This window comes from Emys orbicularis, chromosome 6 (assembly GCF_028017835.1).
Source record: "Emys orbicularis isolate rEmyOrb1 chromosome 6, rEmyOrb1.hap1, whole genome shotgun sequence".
In the NCBI taxonomy this organism is placed as follows: Eukaryota; Metazoa; Chordata; order Testudines; family Emydidae; genus Emys; species Emys orbicularis.
Genome location: NC_088688.1, coordinates 16766307 through 16783248, shown reverse-complemented (window position 1 = coordinate 16783248; position 16942 = coordinate 16766307). Strand labels below are relative to the sequence as shown.

Genomic DNA, 16942 nt, shown 5'->3' with positions numbered 1-16942 from the left:
CGCTAAGAAACAACTCCTTTTGCTACATCTCAACAAGTACAGAAAAGAAAGAAAAGCCAGAAGAGCCCTGATGAAAAAAAAATCAAAATTTAGGGTGGAAGTTACATAAATCTTAATGCTATTGGCTGCTGATGATCTTTCAAGGGAAAGTGACCAATCACTCTAGATTAGTGGACTCAAAGAGAAGAAAAAAATATTTAATATAAGCAAACAAAATACAATTGTATAAATTGGGGTTTTCAGAATTTTATTTATACTATTAACTAGAGAGAAAGCATACATATTGTAACTGTCGTACAGTCAATACATTTGCAAGTTTTTCTACTTTAAATTCTCTATACAAAGTCATTGCCAATTGATGAGGTCATTGATGGCATCAGGCTTAAAATAACCAAGAGGTATAAAAACAAGTTTGTCATCTTGCCCTGAGTGGAAATGGTGAACAGATACAAAAACTGGATCCTAAATACTGATGTCATAATATACGTGATTTAATGGTATATGCAAGTTATCACTTTTCAAATTAAGTATAAACAATCAAGCTACCCATTTTAGACAAATGCCACGTCTGACTTTTTTTCCTTTGTATTTAGATCACAGAAGTCAGCAGTAGTTATGAAAATATGTTCCTGCCATTAGGATATTCATTATGTCATTTAATTGGCAATTTTACAGATTGGATATTTCATGTTATATTTAAACTGAGTGCCAGCACTGAAAGTATCCACTCCTGTTAGTGTTTTAAAAATTGTGTGCCTATATAAATAAAAATCTAAGACATCCTTTTAAAATATAGTAAAGGAAAAGAAACATTTCTTTTTCCAGGCTATTTTTAATTATTACCAACAACATATTCCTCATTTTTGGCAGTTTGTACCCTTCAATCTGGAAAATCACAGCAAGATATTCATCAAGATAAAGCAATCTCTGTTGCTAACGATTTGTTCCCTAAAATAATTAAATGCAAGATTTCAGTAACTTTAAAGTTGTTTTAAGGTAAATGTTTATGGTGATTAGAAAGAATTTTCAGATATAAATATATATAATATATACGTATTCTGCATACAAAAGGGTCTCATGAGGCTTATCAGCAAGTTGCCATAATAGAGCAGATCAAAGTTACCAGTACTGTGTTCAATCCCTTTGAAAGTATCCATATGGGCTTTACTTTAAGCCCAGAGCCACCTGTTGTGACAGTAAAGTTCTGAAAAAGTAACCTGAAATCCAATTTCTGCATGTTCAGTTTCTTTCTGCTAAGAGCAAGAAGGCAAACATATTTTTAAAACCTGGTTTTAAAAGATTAAGCAGAACAAAAGTAAAATATCTCTTCAGGTTATAAACAGAATTGTATTTTACAATCCACCATCCCGACAATGTAACGGCCCACAGCAGTGCGCAGAGGGATCTCAGTCCAGAGGTTGGGGGTCTGCAATAGGCATGGTATGAAGTACTTCATCTAGCAGCTGGAGGGCCCGGTGTAAATGAATTTCAATCCAACAGGGTGTTTCTTTGATGCTCTGTCTTGGGTAATCAGGTCCCCAACCTTTCACAAAACTCATCCTGAGTATGCATAAGCGGCGAAGATCATCTACGCCGATTCCAGCAGCAGCTGACAAACCTAAATAAGAGGTTTTCAGTAAGTGTTCATGTGTATTTAGTTGCCTCAGACATGCCAGTTTTACGCAACACCTAGCCAATTCTACATAGTAACCCGTTTGCTCAGCTGTTCCTCCATGTACAGTTCTCCCTCTCCACAAACCATGCCAATCAACATTTATAGATTTGCGCTACAGATACATAGGTTTTCCAACTCTACTTTTTGATTTATGTGACTATGTATCCTTGTAAACCTGTATAAGCGATCAGATACAGCCAATTAGCCTGAAAACAGTTATGTGATGCAAGCCAGTCTTAAAAGCCTATTTCAGAAAGTTAAGTACAGCTAGAAATACTTATGTCTGGAATTAAGTGAACAGTAGACTGGTCAGCCTTATGAGAAAGTACTGACAATCCAATATATAGAGCTGTGCCATCTTGATTCAAAATGGCCCAAAAGACACGAATCCAAATTAAAGAAAAAGGGACTTCCAATTTTGTATATGTAATTTATCCAGATGAACCTTCTATGTACAAGCATATGTATGGAGCCAATCTCAGTTTTCCACTTCAACGTGATAACCTAATAGGACTGTACAAATGATGTTGGGAAACCTCCAACATCTACTGCAGTTTATTTGCTGCTAACATGATTTCTTTAAAATATTTGTAGAGAGGGGCCTAAAGCCATAATTGTCATTTGAAATGTGCTATTAATGAGAACGGTTTGTATTTCCATTTTAAACCTCTATTTCAGTGAATTTAGCATCGCAATAAACATTTCCCAACAGTGTAAAGTTGGTACAGACTACAGATTGCCTTCTCAAGGAAGATTTTTTCTGTTTTAAAGCAGACAAAAAATGTACTCCATATTTAAAAAACAAAAAACACCTTACCCAAATTATTCTGTTTATTTTTATATTGTTTTGTTCACGTTTAATGAAACAGAAAAAAAGATGAATATGGCAAGTGATCATTAAATAGGACTGGTGCTTTCTGTTAATATTAGCAAGTTAAATTATTTTGGCCACAACATTTTCAATGTTCTGTGAAATGGCTTGAAATATCTACTTGCCAAAAGCAAGACAGAAGCTAGAGAAGACTGATGTGCTTAAGTAAGCGTCCAGCATTTTCAAAAGTCTGGCTACTTATTTAGGTACCTAAATATGGACTTAGGAGCCTAAACTTGGGCACCTATTTTAAAATAAAAATCTTTCCTCTTAGCAAAATTCAGGGCAAGCTCAGTGACAGATCCCAGCACCTTCCTTCAGAACAAGCTTCTTAAATGGCGGTTTCCCCTAAACCTCAGTGATGGGCCCCAGTCTCACACCCCTTCCCCATTTTTTTGCAGCTGACTAGTACATTTAGTTCTCTCTGGGAAATTTTTCAAGCTCTGTTTTAGGAGGTGGAGATACAACTTCATTTCGAGGAAAGTAGTTATACTGTTTGACCTTTGTGCCTCAGAAGCAGCATACTTTGTCACACTCCTTTTATAGAGACAAATTCTGCAGCCACGTTCACACCCGGAATTCCCACAGACTTCACAATGGGAGCTTCGTGTGCAGAGAAGCTACAGAAATAGGTGCTTTATTTACTTGACAAATAAGAGTAAGTCTGAAATGTGAATAAGCATAGATATAATATGGTCCCCATTCACTGTAGGGTGTTTTTCCTTAAAAAGAGCAAAGAAATTACTTAATGTACTTACTGATAGCTGGGGCTATTCCACCTACTGATCCTGGTCCAGGGATGTTTCCAGCTACTGCTGCAGCCTGGGCAGCAGCTGCAGCTTGTGCAGTGGCAGCCTGCTGCTGCATCTGACGATGACATTGGCGTAAATCAAACACCTTAAAAAAAAAAAAAAAAAGTCCTGCATTACATAGATTTATCTTAACCACTGAGGGAAAGAGTTCATAAGAGCCAATGCTATCATTGCTGTTATGTATAAGAGAAATTAAAAATCGTAACGCCACAGAGTTAGTCTCCCTAGACACAGGCAAGCTTTTACCAACTGATTTTTTATTTCTAGAACACATAGGGGTCAAAAATTCTATCCGTTGTTTTTACAGACTCTTCTAAGATTTGAGCACTAGTAGCTATACAAAAAGCCCAACACATTGAGGCCCTGATTGAATCTATGTGCGCTAAATAGGCTACTTGTGTGAATCAAATGGCAGGATCAGGGCCTAAGATTGTCACAAACTGACAAAATCCAGGAGAAGGTCATAGCTTAATAGTTAATTTCAAAAAGCAAGGCATATAAATGAAAAATTAGAGATGTGTCCTCCTAAACTTTGAGAGTCCCTGTCTGCTTTTGTCACAGCCTTGTTGAAATATGGCAATTTACTTACGCAGAATACTGACAGCTGGTAGGCCTCAAATTAGAACAGCTAGGTTTCAGTTTGTGGGCACACTGCTTTTTTATGATCAGACAGGGTACTGAAATACACAAGAATTCTGCTCTCAGAGACTGAGGGTTTTTACACCGAGCGAAAGAAATCCAGTGCCCTGGGTATGTTGCCCAGCAAAGTAGTTTGGTTTTAAACCTCATTTTACCCTGAGATGTATGTAAAGCAAATGATCATTTTAATGTAGGTTAAATCTGAAATCTGTCAGAAAAAAATGTATGATTTTGTATAAAAAGTTTGACTTTTGGTGGGTTCATTGGTTCAATATTTCCATGCCGATGCTTTTATTAAAAAATTAGCTATTTTTTCAAGATTTTAAGATTTACATTTAAAAATATTTTTTTTCCAAAACGAGAAAAACAATTTGACCATACTATGAGCTTGAGTAACCAACTTTTTGTACTAACTCGTTTAAACAAAAACTGTTAAAATGCAATACCACTGCTAAGATTGCTTGTGACAGAATTATGAAACGGCTGGTTGCTTCCATAACATCTATATAAACACTGCCAATTTAAAAAGCCATTCATCAACAATAAAATAAACAAAACTTCATTGGGCACCAGTTAGCCTAATAGAGGCTAAAACAGTTTTTGTTTTAGTGGGAAAAAATAATTTAGGTTATTTGGTTTACATTTCTTTCAACACTTCATAAAACAATTTCTTTGCCAGTTACAAGGAACAAATTCATTTGTTATTTCCTACAATTGTCATCCAGGATATTCAAACCAACCTTTATATATGCACTTGGGTAAATCTTGTGAACTGCATCTCCTGGTGCACGCCCTGCTTCTCTATCCAAGTAGTAACTCTGGACGAAGACTGCATGGTCACTGAGGCACCTAACCCACACGTCGCCTTCACCTTTACATTCCAACTGCACCCCTTTACCTATGTGCAACCTTAAAAAGGGGAAAAGGTCCAATGTACTTATGTTGACAAGCTACACATTAGAACCTTGTTAAATGAACCATACACAAATCTTAAGAGTTCTCAGCAGTCCACTACACCATAATCTAAATTCTAGGCTGTAAAATAGTTTACCTAGAAGGTGAATAATTTACTATTTTTCAAAGAATTGGGATTGTTGAAGTCTTAGCAGCAGCAGTCTACTGCAAGCTATGCAACAAAACATGAAGGAATATCACTGTATAATGAGCACACTGCATTGTACATGTAACATTAACTTTATGGGAGTAGCAGCATGGATATGCAATGTAGGTCAAGGAACATTTAAAGTAATTGGAGACATAGATCCTGCATTCCAAAACTGTATCTGAGCAAACAACACTTGGGCCTGCTATTTCAGCAGAATAAGAATCCACACTGACAAGTGTCCTAAATTGTTTGCAGCATTGCTGTAGCCGTGCTGTATTAAAACATGAGAGAAACAAAGTGAGTGAGGTAGAATCTTTTCCTGGCCCACCTTCTGTTGGTGAAAGAGACCACACAGAGCTCTTCTAAAGTCATCCAAGTGTACAGTCCTGCATTAGAGAACAGCATTCTACACATCTTTTAAAGCAATGCTCCAAAACGGCAACATGACCTCTTGGTGATGTCACAAACATGCACCATATTTTAAGATAATTAACTATTACCACTTGGAATTATTTTAGTCCTGTTGTATTCCTGTTTGTTTCGTGGGGAAAGGAGTTTAATCACTATCAAAAGAGTTCCTGAAGTCCTTTTTCTGCTCCTTCACCAAAAGGTAAGTGTGAGGTGAGAATGAAAAACAAATATCTTTTTTCAATTTGCCTATGATGCTCTAAAGAACCTGTGTGCTTCACTTAGTCTAATCTTTGCCCTTACCCTCAATAAATTAAATTTTCTCTCCCCAAGCACAAGGACACAAACTGTTCTTAAAATTATGACAACTTTCAAACACAATTATATAAACCAACAAATGCAATATGCCACATCAAGGGGCACACTCCTAGGCCACTGATGCACTGCTCAGATGCATGAACATACCTGAAGTGTGAACCCAAAGGCCCATGAAGATACATGCTGTAGTAGCTTATTAATCAGAATGTACATAACAGCACTTATACCTTCAAAAGAAAGGTTGAACAATAAATATAAAATACAACCAAAGTCTGGTGTTCCAGAAGACATGCAAAATACCTTGCTCTTTCAATGGCTTCTGTTCTGTGTACATTAGAAAGCTGGCCCAGGCAAAAGCGGTCTCCTCCAGAAGGGTCTACGTATCCATCAACAGTAACAACTGGACAACTTGAAGGGACTTTAAATGTCTCCCCAACCTGCACATCCATTTCAAAGTAAGCAATTGAACACCAGTACTCCGGAGCTAGAGAAGAAGACAAAGAACTGACTGAAATGTGCCAGTAAAAATCCTGCAAAACCCTGAGAGACAAGGGTTTAGAACGTTTGCCATTTGTACTTGGAATTTAATTTTCAACAGTGTGTGCGCATGTATTTTTTATATATCTGTAAGAAGTCAGTAGTGAGCTTAAATGAGCACAAAATTGCCTCCACTTTCAAATTTTTATGTAGCATTTACTAGTAAAGGTTTTGCACATTAGAGATGGAACAGAACACCTGGGCAGGAATGAGGTCATGGTAACTTAAGCTTGCAATTGCACTTAATTATTCTAACTGCACATCAATATCAATGAATTTGCATATTAATTATACTTTTTATATACAGATAGATAATTTCCTAAAAATCAACCTGTACTAAGACAGAATCACTGCAAATACTAGGAGAAATACTGTTTTTACCATAATAGGACAGACACAAAGGTTTCCAGTTTTTACAAAAACCCTTAAGGAAAAAGTATTTCAGACTTATGTTTATGAAACAATACTTAATTATGAAGAGTGTAGATTATATAAAAATTCATATGTTTATAATTAACATTGCTGTCTTATCACCAGTTAAATTCAGCTTTCAATCATTACCAGTTTTCCTTTCAGTGGTAGAGGCTAATGAATGAAAAAATAAATTACTGTTTAAATCATACATAACCTGTGTGATGGAACAAACTGTATTATTGTAACGTTAACATACAACCTTGCATCTGCAAGTTGGCTAGTTTTCTAGGTTTCACACCAAAACTGTACCTGCTTAGATTCCACCAACTGCTTAAACTTAGAAAAATTAAAAGAGAAAAAAATGATTTTTATATCTCAAAATGTATTATTTCTTCCTAACATATGCTTGGCACAGCTTTTGAAGTAGGTGATACACAGCTTTGGATCAGGCCCATATGGAATAAATTTAATTTTCCATTATACTTTGAACAACTCTTCAGAAGCATGCACTTACCAGGATGATTTGATATAGGAGGCTGGAATGCAAGTTCATTGTGAACTGGCCCTTTAAAAAAAAAAAAGAGCATGAAGTTTATTTTACATGAAAATACAGATTTCTGAGTATTTTGTTTTGGTAGAGTCCACAATGTGCTAGGCACTTTCCAAACAGAGAAGAAGGTATGGTCCTAGCCCTGACAAGTTCATTCTAAAAACAGAGGTCAGCAGAGAGCTTAGTCTTGGCAAAGCATAGTTAACTTAATAATTTGTTTTAATTTTTATTATAAATTAGCTATGCTCCTCATAGGCAGCACAGCAGAAGTACATTTTTAGAAGGGATTAAATGTGCCGTCTTACAGATGAGTTCGGGATATGCATCGTGGACAAAGGCACAATGGCTTCTGGGAGAAGATGACGAAGTTGGTAGATGTCTATGGATGAGGTTGCCCAAAGTGAGAGGAGCAGGAGGCCAAGGAGAGAGCCCAGGAGTACCACCATTCATTTTTAGAAAAGTCAAAGTATTAAATTAGAAAGCCAAGTAAATATTGAAAACATTTATGAGTAACTTGAGCACCAGAAATATTTTTGAACTCCAGTACTTCAGATAAATAAGATGGAGTATGAGTGGGAACCAGGTAGAAGGGAGTAATATAAAACTTAATAACAGAGTCTAAAATATGTTTTGTTGATACAGGAAAACTGCCAAAGTAATTTATTGCAATAAATTGATTTTATCTCCCCCTCAGGAATAAAGTGCAGAGCATAACCACTGCAAATAGAATAATTTATAAATACAATAATAAGAAATCCAAAATGATCCCAGTGTTTAGAGATTACTGAATTCCATAATAAAGAAGGACAGGCAAAATTAATTTTAATTTTTGTTCTTTTCTTACCACACTCCTTGCTCTTAGATAAACTATCTAATCTGCTATACTTTTAGGTTCCACTGATCTCATTCAAACCTACTAGATTACAACATGGAAAAACAAAAATCAATCTATTTTGCCTTGAGACCAAGAGCTAACGAGGAATCTTTAAAAATATCCATTTTCAGGTTTGTTTTGTAGTAAGTGCAAATAATAAATAATTAATAATAATAATAATTAATGGAGATATCCCATCTCCTAGAACTGGAAGGGACCTTGAAAGGTCATCGAGTCCAGCCCCCTGCCTTCACTAGCAGGACCAAGTACTGATTTTTGCCCCAGATCCCTAAGTGGCCCCCTCAAGGATTGAACTCACAACCCTGGGTTTAGCAGGCCAATGCTCAAACCACTGAGCTATCCCTCCCCCCCAAATGTATGTGCCAAATATTCCCATGAATTGGGTTGTAGTGGGACCAGTCAGCAATTATTTTTAACTTTTACAATATTTTTAAATTTTAATGCACATAAATTACACTTTAAAAGAAATGCCTAAGTACTGTAAGTTATTAAGAAAATGAGACTTTACTCTAAATATGTTTCTAAAGGATCTGAAACAGGAACTTGAACCAAAAAAGGCCAAATATTATTTCAAAATCTACTTTTGGACAAACATTCTTAAGGTCAAATGAAGTATTTACAGCCAAGTTATAAAGTTCTATAAACAGAGGCTGAAGAGGGAAATACAGACAGGTTTTTAACTGCAAAACTGGATGGTGCCATTATAACACAACTAAAATTTTAATCTGCTCGTCTGTTTTGATGCAGCGCAAAGTACAGTGCACCAACTCTCATGGAGCTTTTGTATTTAATTGTCAGAATACAATACACAGTAATTATAGTTTTATAATTAACAGAATTTACACTTGTGGGGGGAAAGGTCACAAGAGAGATTCTGCCATTATCCTACAATGACAGCATACAAAGTATAGCTATTTGAAAATCCACAAATGCTTACAGTAATGTCCAGGATGGGGCATAGGTGGGTGATGTTGAAGATGTCCATTCTGGTGGTGAGGTATAGTAGGTGTGTAGGCTGCCGTTCGACTTCCAGTCCAAGTTGTTGTACTATCTAAAAGAAGAAAAAAAACAAAAAGGACTGGGCTACTTCGCATTTAAGGGAGCTTACCCATCTCATTTCTATTTTTATTTTTTATTTCTCCTGAATATTTATTAATGGATTTTAAAAAAACTAAAAAGAATGCATTGATCTGTATACTCACTGTGATGGTAAGTAGCTGGCTGAGCTGTAAACCCATTCTGCTGCGTTCCTGGCTGAGGCCCTGAAGCAATCTGTAAGAGTCCATCACTATGGCTACCTGTCAATATACTGGTTGGCTGACCTGGTAAAAGAACATACTTCCCATTCATAAATATTCCACAATTTTATTGTAAGAGGGAAACTGCACAATCCTACGGAGGAAAACACATCCCAGTTATCAAGGCTATTATAATAAAGCTGCTATAATTTAAGGATATATTTCTTGCAGGAAAGAACCTTAGAAAGCTGCAAGTAAGATACTTTTAGCATCAGCTAATTTTGCTTCTATTCTGACAGAATACTTTGTTTAATATCTTATGACTGGGATTGCGCTGCACATTTTTATTTGCTGACACAAAAACATATCTTTGTTTTACTCGTGTTTTGTTTTGGATATTTTCGATATAGGGAAAAGAGAGAAGCAAAAGGCTTCACTTGAAAGATACAGAAAAAGCAACATGCTTCATTCAGCCCCAGAAACACTTATTTTCAATAAGATTTCCACGGACTTACTAGAGGCATCAAAGATTGAAAGAAAATGGAGACTAAATTATCTTCACACCCTTAGAGCAATACGATACTATGATAATATGATAGGAGCGATACAAAACCCAAAATACAAATGGTTTCTCTAGGCAAGGAATGAGGGATGTTGCCGAGGTAGCATGAGGATCTTTGCATACTGCTACTCCCTGATCTGAGTACAGAGGATTTCATTTTCTAGGGCTATGGGATAACTGATTGAATTGAGCACTTCCACACGGCTAAATACACAAAAAATGTTTAAGAAAAATTAGATATGGCATCCCAACGTGTTAATGAGGATTTTAAGAGAGTCTGCAATTTTTACAGGCTTATTTTTCAAGTGGTCCAATTATTTTTTTCAAAAAAGTTAGAAGAGGTGGTGTTCTCTCAGCTTCAGAAAGTTTAAGAACTACTGTTCTGTACACGGGTTGATAATACTTCTTCATATATCCAGTTTTATTATCCCTCCTGCTGATTTAATGGGATACTGAAATTTTCCATTCCCACACCAGTTGTTCAATACTGGGGTCAATAACTTAAACACCACAACAATGAACAGTGTTTGTAAGGGTTTCTCAAGAAGTGTGTATCAGTTTTTTATAGTTTAGAAAACTCAGTAAGCGTAACAGTTGGGGGGAGCGGGGGGTTAATAGAAAAAACTGATTCAAATTCTAGGCTCCAAGTAAAATCTCATTTCAACATCTGAGATCAACAGGCCACCTGGGTTTGGAATACACTAGTACTTCACTTTATGTTATTTACTTTGATAAAGTAAAAGCAAGTTTCCTATGCAATGTCCACTTTAGAGAAGATCAAATGGTTGTGCCATTCAAGTATTCGGATTTTATATTCCAGATAATCTAAGTTCCTTACTTGTGGAAGCCACAGGAATGTTGGGAAAGTTAGTGGTGCTGGTAGTGCTAGACTCAGTAGGAGCTAACATAGCTGGGGTGCTGTAAGTCTCAGTAGAAGCCCTGTTACTTGGTGGATGCTGGATGGTCTGGACCGAATGGCCTTCAGCTGTAGATAATGACTGTCCCTCGAAGTCATGAACATATTCATCTTTCACCAACATACTTGATGGAGCTATGAAGAAATAAAGGTTTAACTCCTTAAGCATGCATGTGCATTTTACTAATTTATAAGTAAATACATGGAACAGCTCCATTTCCAAACAATTACAACACTATTAAAGCTGCATTCTTGGACCTACACAGACCTTGTTACAACATTGTGGGACATGTTCTCTAGTTTACAAATAAATAAACAATTCATCCAGTAGCTGAGAAGTGTAAAGAGTAACTGCATAGCACACCAAAGAACGGTGAGCTCCATTTGCTGCCTCTGAAATAGCAATTTAGAATATGCATAATTTAGGAACTAACACCATGCTGCTTTCTGTTCATTAGAGTATGGCTGGAGGGGGTGAGAAAGTGGAAATGCACTATCCGTCAAGCACTTTAACTTACATTAATGCAATATTGAAGTTACAACTTTAAACACGCAATATCTCATAATAAACTTAATTCACCAACACTGCACATAAGAAAAAGCCTTGCTCTCGAGCTACTTTTATGCAACTCCCATTGGAAGTGTGCATGTGCATGCAAGGCACTACCGATTTAACTTCATATTGAACTACTAGTCCAAAATATTCTCTGTGGCTAGTGTGGGTGAGTTACAATAATACAAACACTAACTTTTGCATTCTGTATTGAATGTTTTAAACTAAAATTTTTACATTGCATTAATTCCATGTTTGTTTTTGATTTAGGAAATGTCAAAGGATATTAAAATATTTTCCTTTTGTTCTCTATCAGTTGCATATCCGTAGTGAGATAGCAGCACAAAAATATACTTATGTAACCAATACATATCATGTATTTAGTAACTGTACTAGAAACTTTGGTACAAACTTGATACTGTGCACATAAATCATTTTCAATTGCTTCTACTCCTGCAGTAGAAAGCAAACTGGCCTGGACTCTAGTCTATTGAAAGTTCAAATTTGTAAAGTTTAGCAATTTGATTTGATTTTTTTTCTTTTTAAAGTTTATACCCAAGACTTCCAGGCATTTGAACCAACAAAATATCCCACCACATCTGTCCTTTCAGAGGAAAGAAAAACCCTAGTTTCCGTGCATCAGTTGCATACACAATACAGTTACAGAAGTAACGAAAACCCTGTCATGTTCCTTCTCTGAGTATACCTGGAAGTAAATGTTTAACTGTTTCCAAGTTTTCAATATACTCCCCCCCGCCCCCCCATTTTACCAATTTGATTATTCTCCAGCACACTTGCCACAAGTCTGAAGTTAGAGTTCAGATGTTTGAATTAGTTGTGCAGTCTTAGTTTTTAATACTATTTTACACAGGAAAAGTCTATTTTCCTCCTATCATCTAACTCAGGTGGTAAATATATTATACTGCCAGACTTATTCTGTTCAAACAAAAACCAAAAACTTTTTGGCTTGTAACTTTCCATGCTTGCTCTGATCCCAAATCAGAGTCTTTGGAAAGTTACAAATGAGTGAAACTAGAGCAACAATGAAAGGTGAGTTGAAAGCTTAGGCTATAACTTTTTTGATGCACACACCAGATTCCTTCACATACCACTATTTTGAAAGGTCTCCTAACTAGAGAAATAAGTGCATTTCTATCCTTGCTTTCCCTCCCCCTCTCAGCATGTGAGAACATTTGTGAATATGCTATTTAAAATGTAATCTAGTTCTTTTTACTTAGAAATCTTTATCAATTATAAACAATTAACTACTTACCAGAACTCTGCAATGTCAGTCCTGAAAGATCTTTTAAAAAGAAAAAGGAATCTTTTAAAAAGTAAAAATATCTTTAAAAACCATGAAATGCATTTACAAGCTTATGAATTCACTTGAGGCATTGTAAACATATACACAAACTAACAGAAATTTGAGGTTAGTGAGTACACACACTATGCTGAGATATCACAGAAATATGCAATCTAAAATCACTCCCCTACAGTTTACATGAACTAAATACCACATGATATTCAGTTCCGAAAGGCTGAAACAGCAACTGCAAATTTCATCCCTATGCCTCAAGTTTATTCCAAAGTTAAACTTCAGTAACTATTTCCACTAAATAAAAGGTAAACGTAATTCCAAATATACTTGGTCTTTAACTATGTCATTATGCACTCACATTTTTATTTAGGTCTACATTTTCTAGAACATAAGGAAAAAATATTTACACTTTACTTCCACTGTTCCACTTTAATCGACAGGCTACTTACCAATGCCAGGTGACACTACTCGCTCATAATGGTAAGGATTCACACAGACACTGTCACATTTTAGGTCAAAAGCATACTGACAATATTTAACATGCTTGAGTTCATTTTTGTGAAGATCAGGCCATCTCCAAAGACGAGCATAGATCACGTGAGGGAACCCTTTACGACCAGCCACCTGAAAGTTAAAGACACAAAAGTCGACTGGGAAAGTTGAAAAAAAAAAAAATTTTTTTTTTTTAAATGACTTTCGCTCATTTCCCACTAACAGAATAAGGTTGGCTAGAACTGAGCAGGTACCATTCACTAAAAATTTCTCCTGCCACGTTTAGAAAAATACTTATCCTCCAAAACTCTGGATCCAATAGAAAGAATCCAAAAAGACATCCCAATGGATATTTAAACTAATTTGATTATTCCCAGGAGAAAATATAAGAATGTGATAGGCGATGTTGGAAATAAAATGGCCAACACAACAAAAGTGGTGGGAATTCACAAGTTATATGAAATTGCAAATCATAGCCTCCCAGAAGTCTGTAGATAAAAATTATGGGAGAAACTGTAGAATTTTATCTCTATATTTAAAAGTTAACACCTTAGCAGGATGTGAAACTGTCTTTCTATGTAACTTGTGGCATGTACATTTGAAAAAACAGAAGTATTTGTAGAAAAATGGTAAATGTTATAGGGGCAAACCCAACAAACTATCAGAGGGGACTCTCCAACAAACTATGTTTGCACATGGGTTTCCATCGCCTCCACGGTGGGGAAAATTATGCCATAGAGCAAATCTTCCTCTTTGGTGCACACCAAGCCTATTACACCCACTTTTGCTACCACTCAACTAGCATACGTAGAAAAAAATATCTGGGTCTGTATTTGGACTAACCTGAAGCCTTCCATCCAATGTTCTCTGTATCGTAACACATTTACTAGGATGAGCTCCATTTGTAGTTATAGCTGTAATCAAAGAATCCAATTCATCTTTTTTCTCCTTTAGCTTTTTAACTAAGCTTTCAATTGCTCGTTTTGCAAAAGTTTCACTCTCTCCACCTTGCCGATGGCACATCAAGCTGTGAACAATGCTCAGACAAGCATCATTACTTGTTGGTGTGTTAGTAATAGACATATTGTCCATTTGGAACAGCTTTTTCTGGCAGATCAAATATGTCTGGAATCCTTTTTAAAGCTGTATTTTCAGGCTAGCGAACAAGAGATGATCAAAGAAAATGTCAGGCACATAGGGTCTTGGGCAAACCTAGAGAAGAAAAATACACCTATTGTAGAAGAGTTTTCATAAAGCATTAATACATCACAGCTTGGAGGTGACAAACATTATCAAAGCACTAGATAATTTAACAGTGTATCAAAACTAACTTTAACTGAACCAGTACCTTGGCAATATGTTTCAACTTTCTAAAGAAACTTCTATACAAAAAGTTTTATTAGAAACAAAAAAAATCTAATTAATAATCAGTTTTGACAACAAAATGATCATATATTATATATTTTATGAGAAAAGGAGCTGAGTAGACAAATAACCCTGGGTGAGTGGGCTCGGATTTGAAAAAAAGAGGGCCAGAAAGACTGATTTGTAGTACCTCATATCAGTAAGATTAAACAAAAGACAGATTGGGTGGTATAAATGTTGGAGAAATTGTTCAGAAACAGGTGATTTTATGTGTATGTGGTAGACATGGCCATTATTAAAGTGTACTGGATTGTGATCTGTAAGCAAATACTGCAAATTGTTGGAATTAAAATTTCCACTGTTAGTAGCTGCTAGGCTACTGGTAGCTTTTTAGTGGAAAAGAATAAATTGCCCCAAGTTAAAGAAATCGTTAAAAAAATTGAGATACTACTAGGAGAAAGTTGATGTATCAAGTATGTATGCAATTTACAGACAAGGTTTCCTTCCTGTGAGTGCTACTATATTTTCTATAACCTATGTCTACAAGAGTCCTGCTTTGGACTAGATGATCTCCTGAGGTCTCTTCCAGTCAGCTTAACGCCTGTACCCGGAAAGATAATGGAGCAAATAATTAAGCAATCAATTTGCAAACACCTAGAAGATAATAAGGTGATAAATAACAGTCAGCATGGATTTGTCAAGAACAAATCGTGTCAAACCAACTGGATAGCTTTCTTTGAAGGAGTAACAAGCCTTGTGGATGGGGGGAAGCGGTAGATGTGGTATATCTTGACTTTAGTAAGACTTTTGATACTGTCTCGCATGACCTTCTCATAAACAAACTAGGGAAATACAACCTAGATGGAGCTACTATAAGGTGGGTGCGTAACTGGTTGGAAAATCGTTCCCAGAGAGTAGTTATCAGTGGTTCACAGTCGTGCTGGAAGGGCATAACGAGTGGGGTCCTGCAGGGATCTGTTCTGGGTCTGTTTCTGTTCAATATCTTCATCAATAATTTAGATAATGGCTTAGAGTGGCATAGAGTGTACACCTATAACGTTTGTGGACGATACCAAGCTGCGAGGGGTTGCAACTGCTTTGGAGGATAGGATTAAAATTCAAAATGATTTGGACAAACTGGAGAAATGGTTTGAAGTAAATAGGATGAAATTCAGTAAGGACAAATGCAAAGTACTCCACTTAGGAAGGAACAATCTGTTGCACACATACAAAATGGGAAATGACTGCCTAGGAAGGAGTACTGCGAAAAGGGATCTGGGGGTCATAGTGGATCACAAGCTAAATATCAAAGGGGTAGCCATGTTAGTCTGGATCTGTAAAAGCAGCAAAGAGTCCTGTGGCACCTTATAGACTAACAGACGTATTGGAGCATGAGCTTTCGTGGGTGAATACCCACTTCTTCGGATGCATGTAGTGGAAGTTTCCAGAGGCAGGTATAAATATGCAAGCAAGAGTGAGTCAGGCTAGAGATAACGAGGTTAGTTCAATTAGCTAAATATGAGTCAACAGTGTAACGCTGTTGCAGAATAAGCAAACATCATTCTGGAATGCATTAGCAGGAGCATTGTAAGCAATACACGAGAAGTAATTCTTCAGCTCTACTCCGCGCTGATTAGGCCTCAACTGGAGTATTGTGTCCAGTTCTGGGTGCCACATTTCTGGAAAGATGTGGACAAATTGGAGAGAGTCCAGAAAAGAACAACAAAAAAGATTAAAGGACTAGAAAACATGACCTATGAGGGAAGATTGAAAAAATTGGGTTTGTTTAGTCTGGAGAAGAGAAGACTGAGAGGGGGCATGATAACAGGTTTTAAGTACATAAAAGGTTGTTACAAGGAGGAGGGAGAAAAACTGTTGTTCTTAACCTCTGAGGATAGGACAAGAAGCAATGGGCGTAAATTGCAGCAAGGGTGGTTTACGGTGGACATTAGGAAAAACTTCCTGTCAGGGTAGTTAAGCACTGGAATAAATTGCCTAGGGAGGTTGTGGAATTTGGGGATTTTTAAGAGCAGGTTAGACAAACACCAGTCTGGGATGGTCTAGATCGGGGGTGGGCAAAGTTTTTGGCCCAAGGGCCACATCGGGGAATAGAAATTATATGGAGGGCCATGAATGCTCACAAATTGGGGTTGGGGTGCGGGCTCTGGGGTGGGGCTAGGGATGAGGAGTTTGAGATGTAGGAGGGTGCTCTGGGCTGGGACCGAGGGGGTTCGAAGGCCGGGAGGGGGATCAGAGCTAGGGTAGGGGTGCAGG

General features: G+C 36.7%; 1 protein-coding gene across 1 annotated transcript; it reads right to left on the bottom strand.

Annotated features, from left to right (window-relative positions):
• Positions 1-236: 236 nt before the first annotated feature.
• On the bottom strand, positions 237-14395 carry SMAD4 (SMAD family member 4). The gene is made up of 11 exons (XM_065405866.1): positions 14147-14395; positions 13261-13435; positions 12767-12796; positions 10863-11075; positions 9427-9546; positions 9162-9275; positions 7294-7344; positions 6129-6312; positions 4738-4906; positions 3305-3443; positions 237-1618 (listed from the first exon to the last, which is right to left on the bottom strand). The coding sequence occupies exons 1-11, from the start codon at positions 14393-14395 to the stop codon at positions 1407-1409; spliced, it is 1656 nt and encodes a 551-aa protein (XP_065261938.1). The 3' UTR covers positions 237-1406.
• Positions 14396-16942: the final 2547 nt, after the last annotated feature.

Bases quoted from the DNA above. Each gene is read 5' to 3' on its own strand.
- SMAD4 (XM_065405866.1), bottom strand. From the start codon at position 14,395: ATGGACAATATGTCTATTACTAACACACCAACAAGTAATGATGCTTGT. The intron at 13,436-14,146 runs GTTAGTCCAAAT...TTTAACTTTCAG, and splicing joins CATTGGATGGAAGGCTTCAG to GTGGCTGGTCGTAAAGGGTT. The intron at 6,313-7,293 runs GTAAGTGCATGC...CTTCTTCTCTAG, and splicing joins TCCTATATCAAATCATCCTG to CTCCGGAGTACTGGTGTTCA.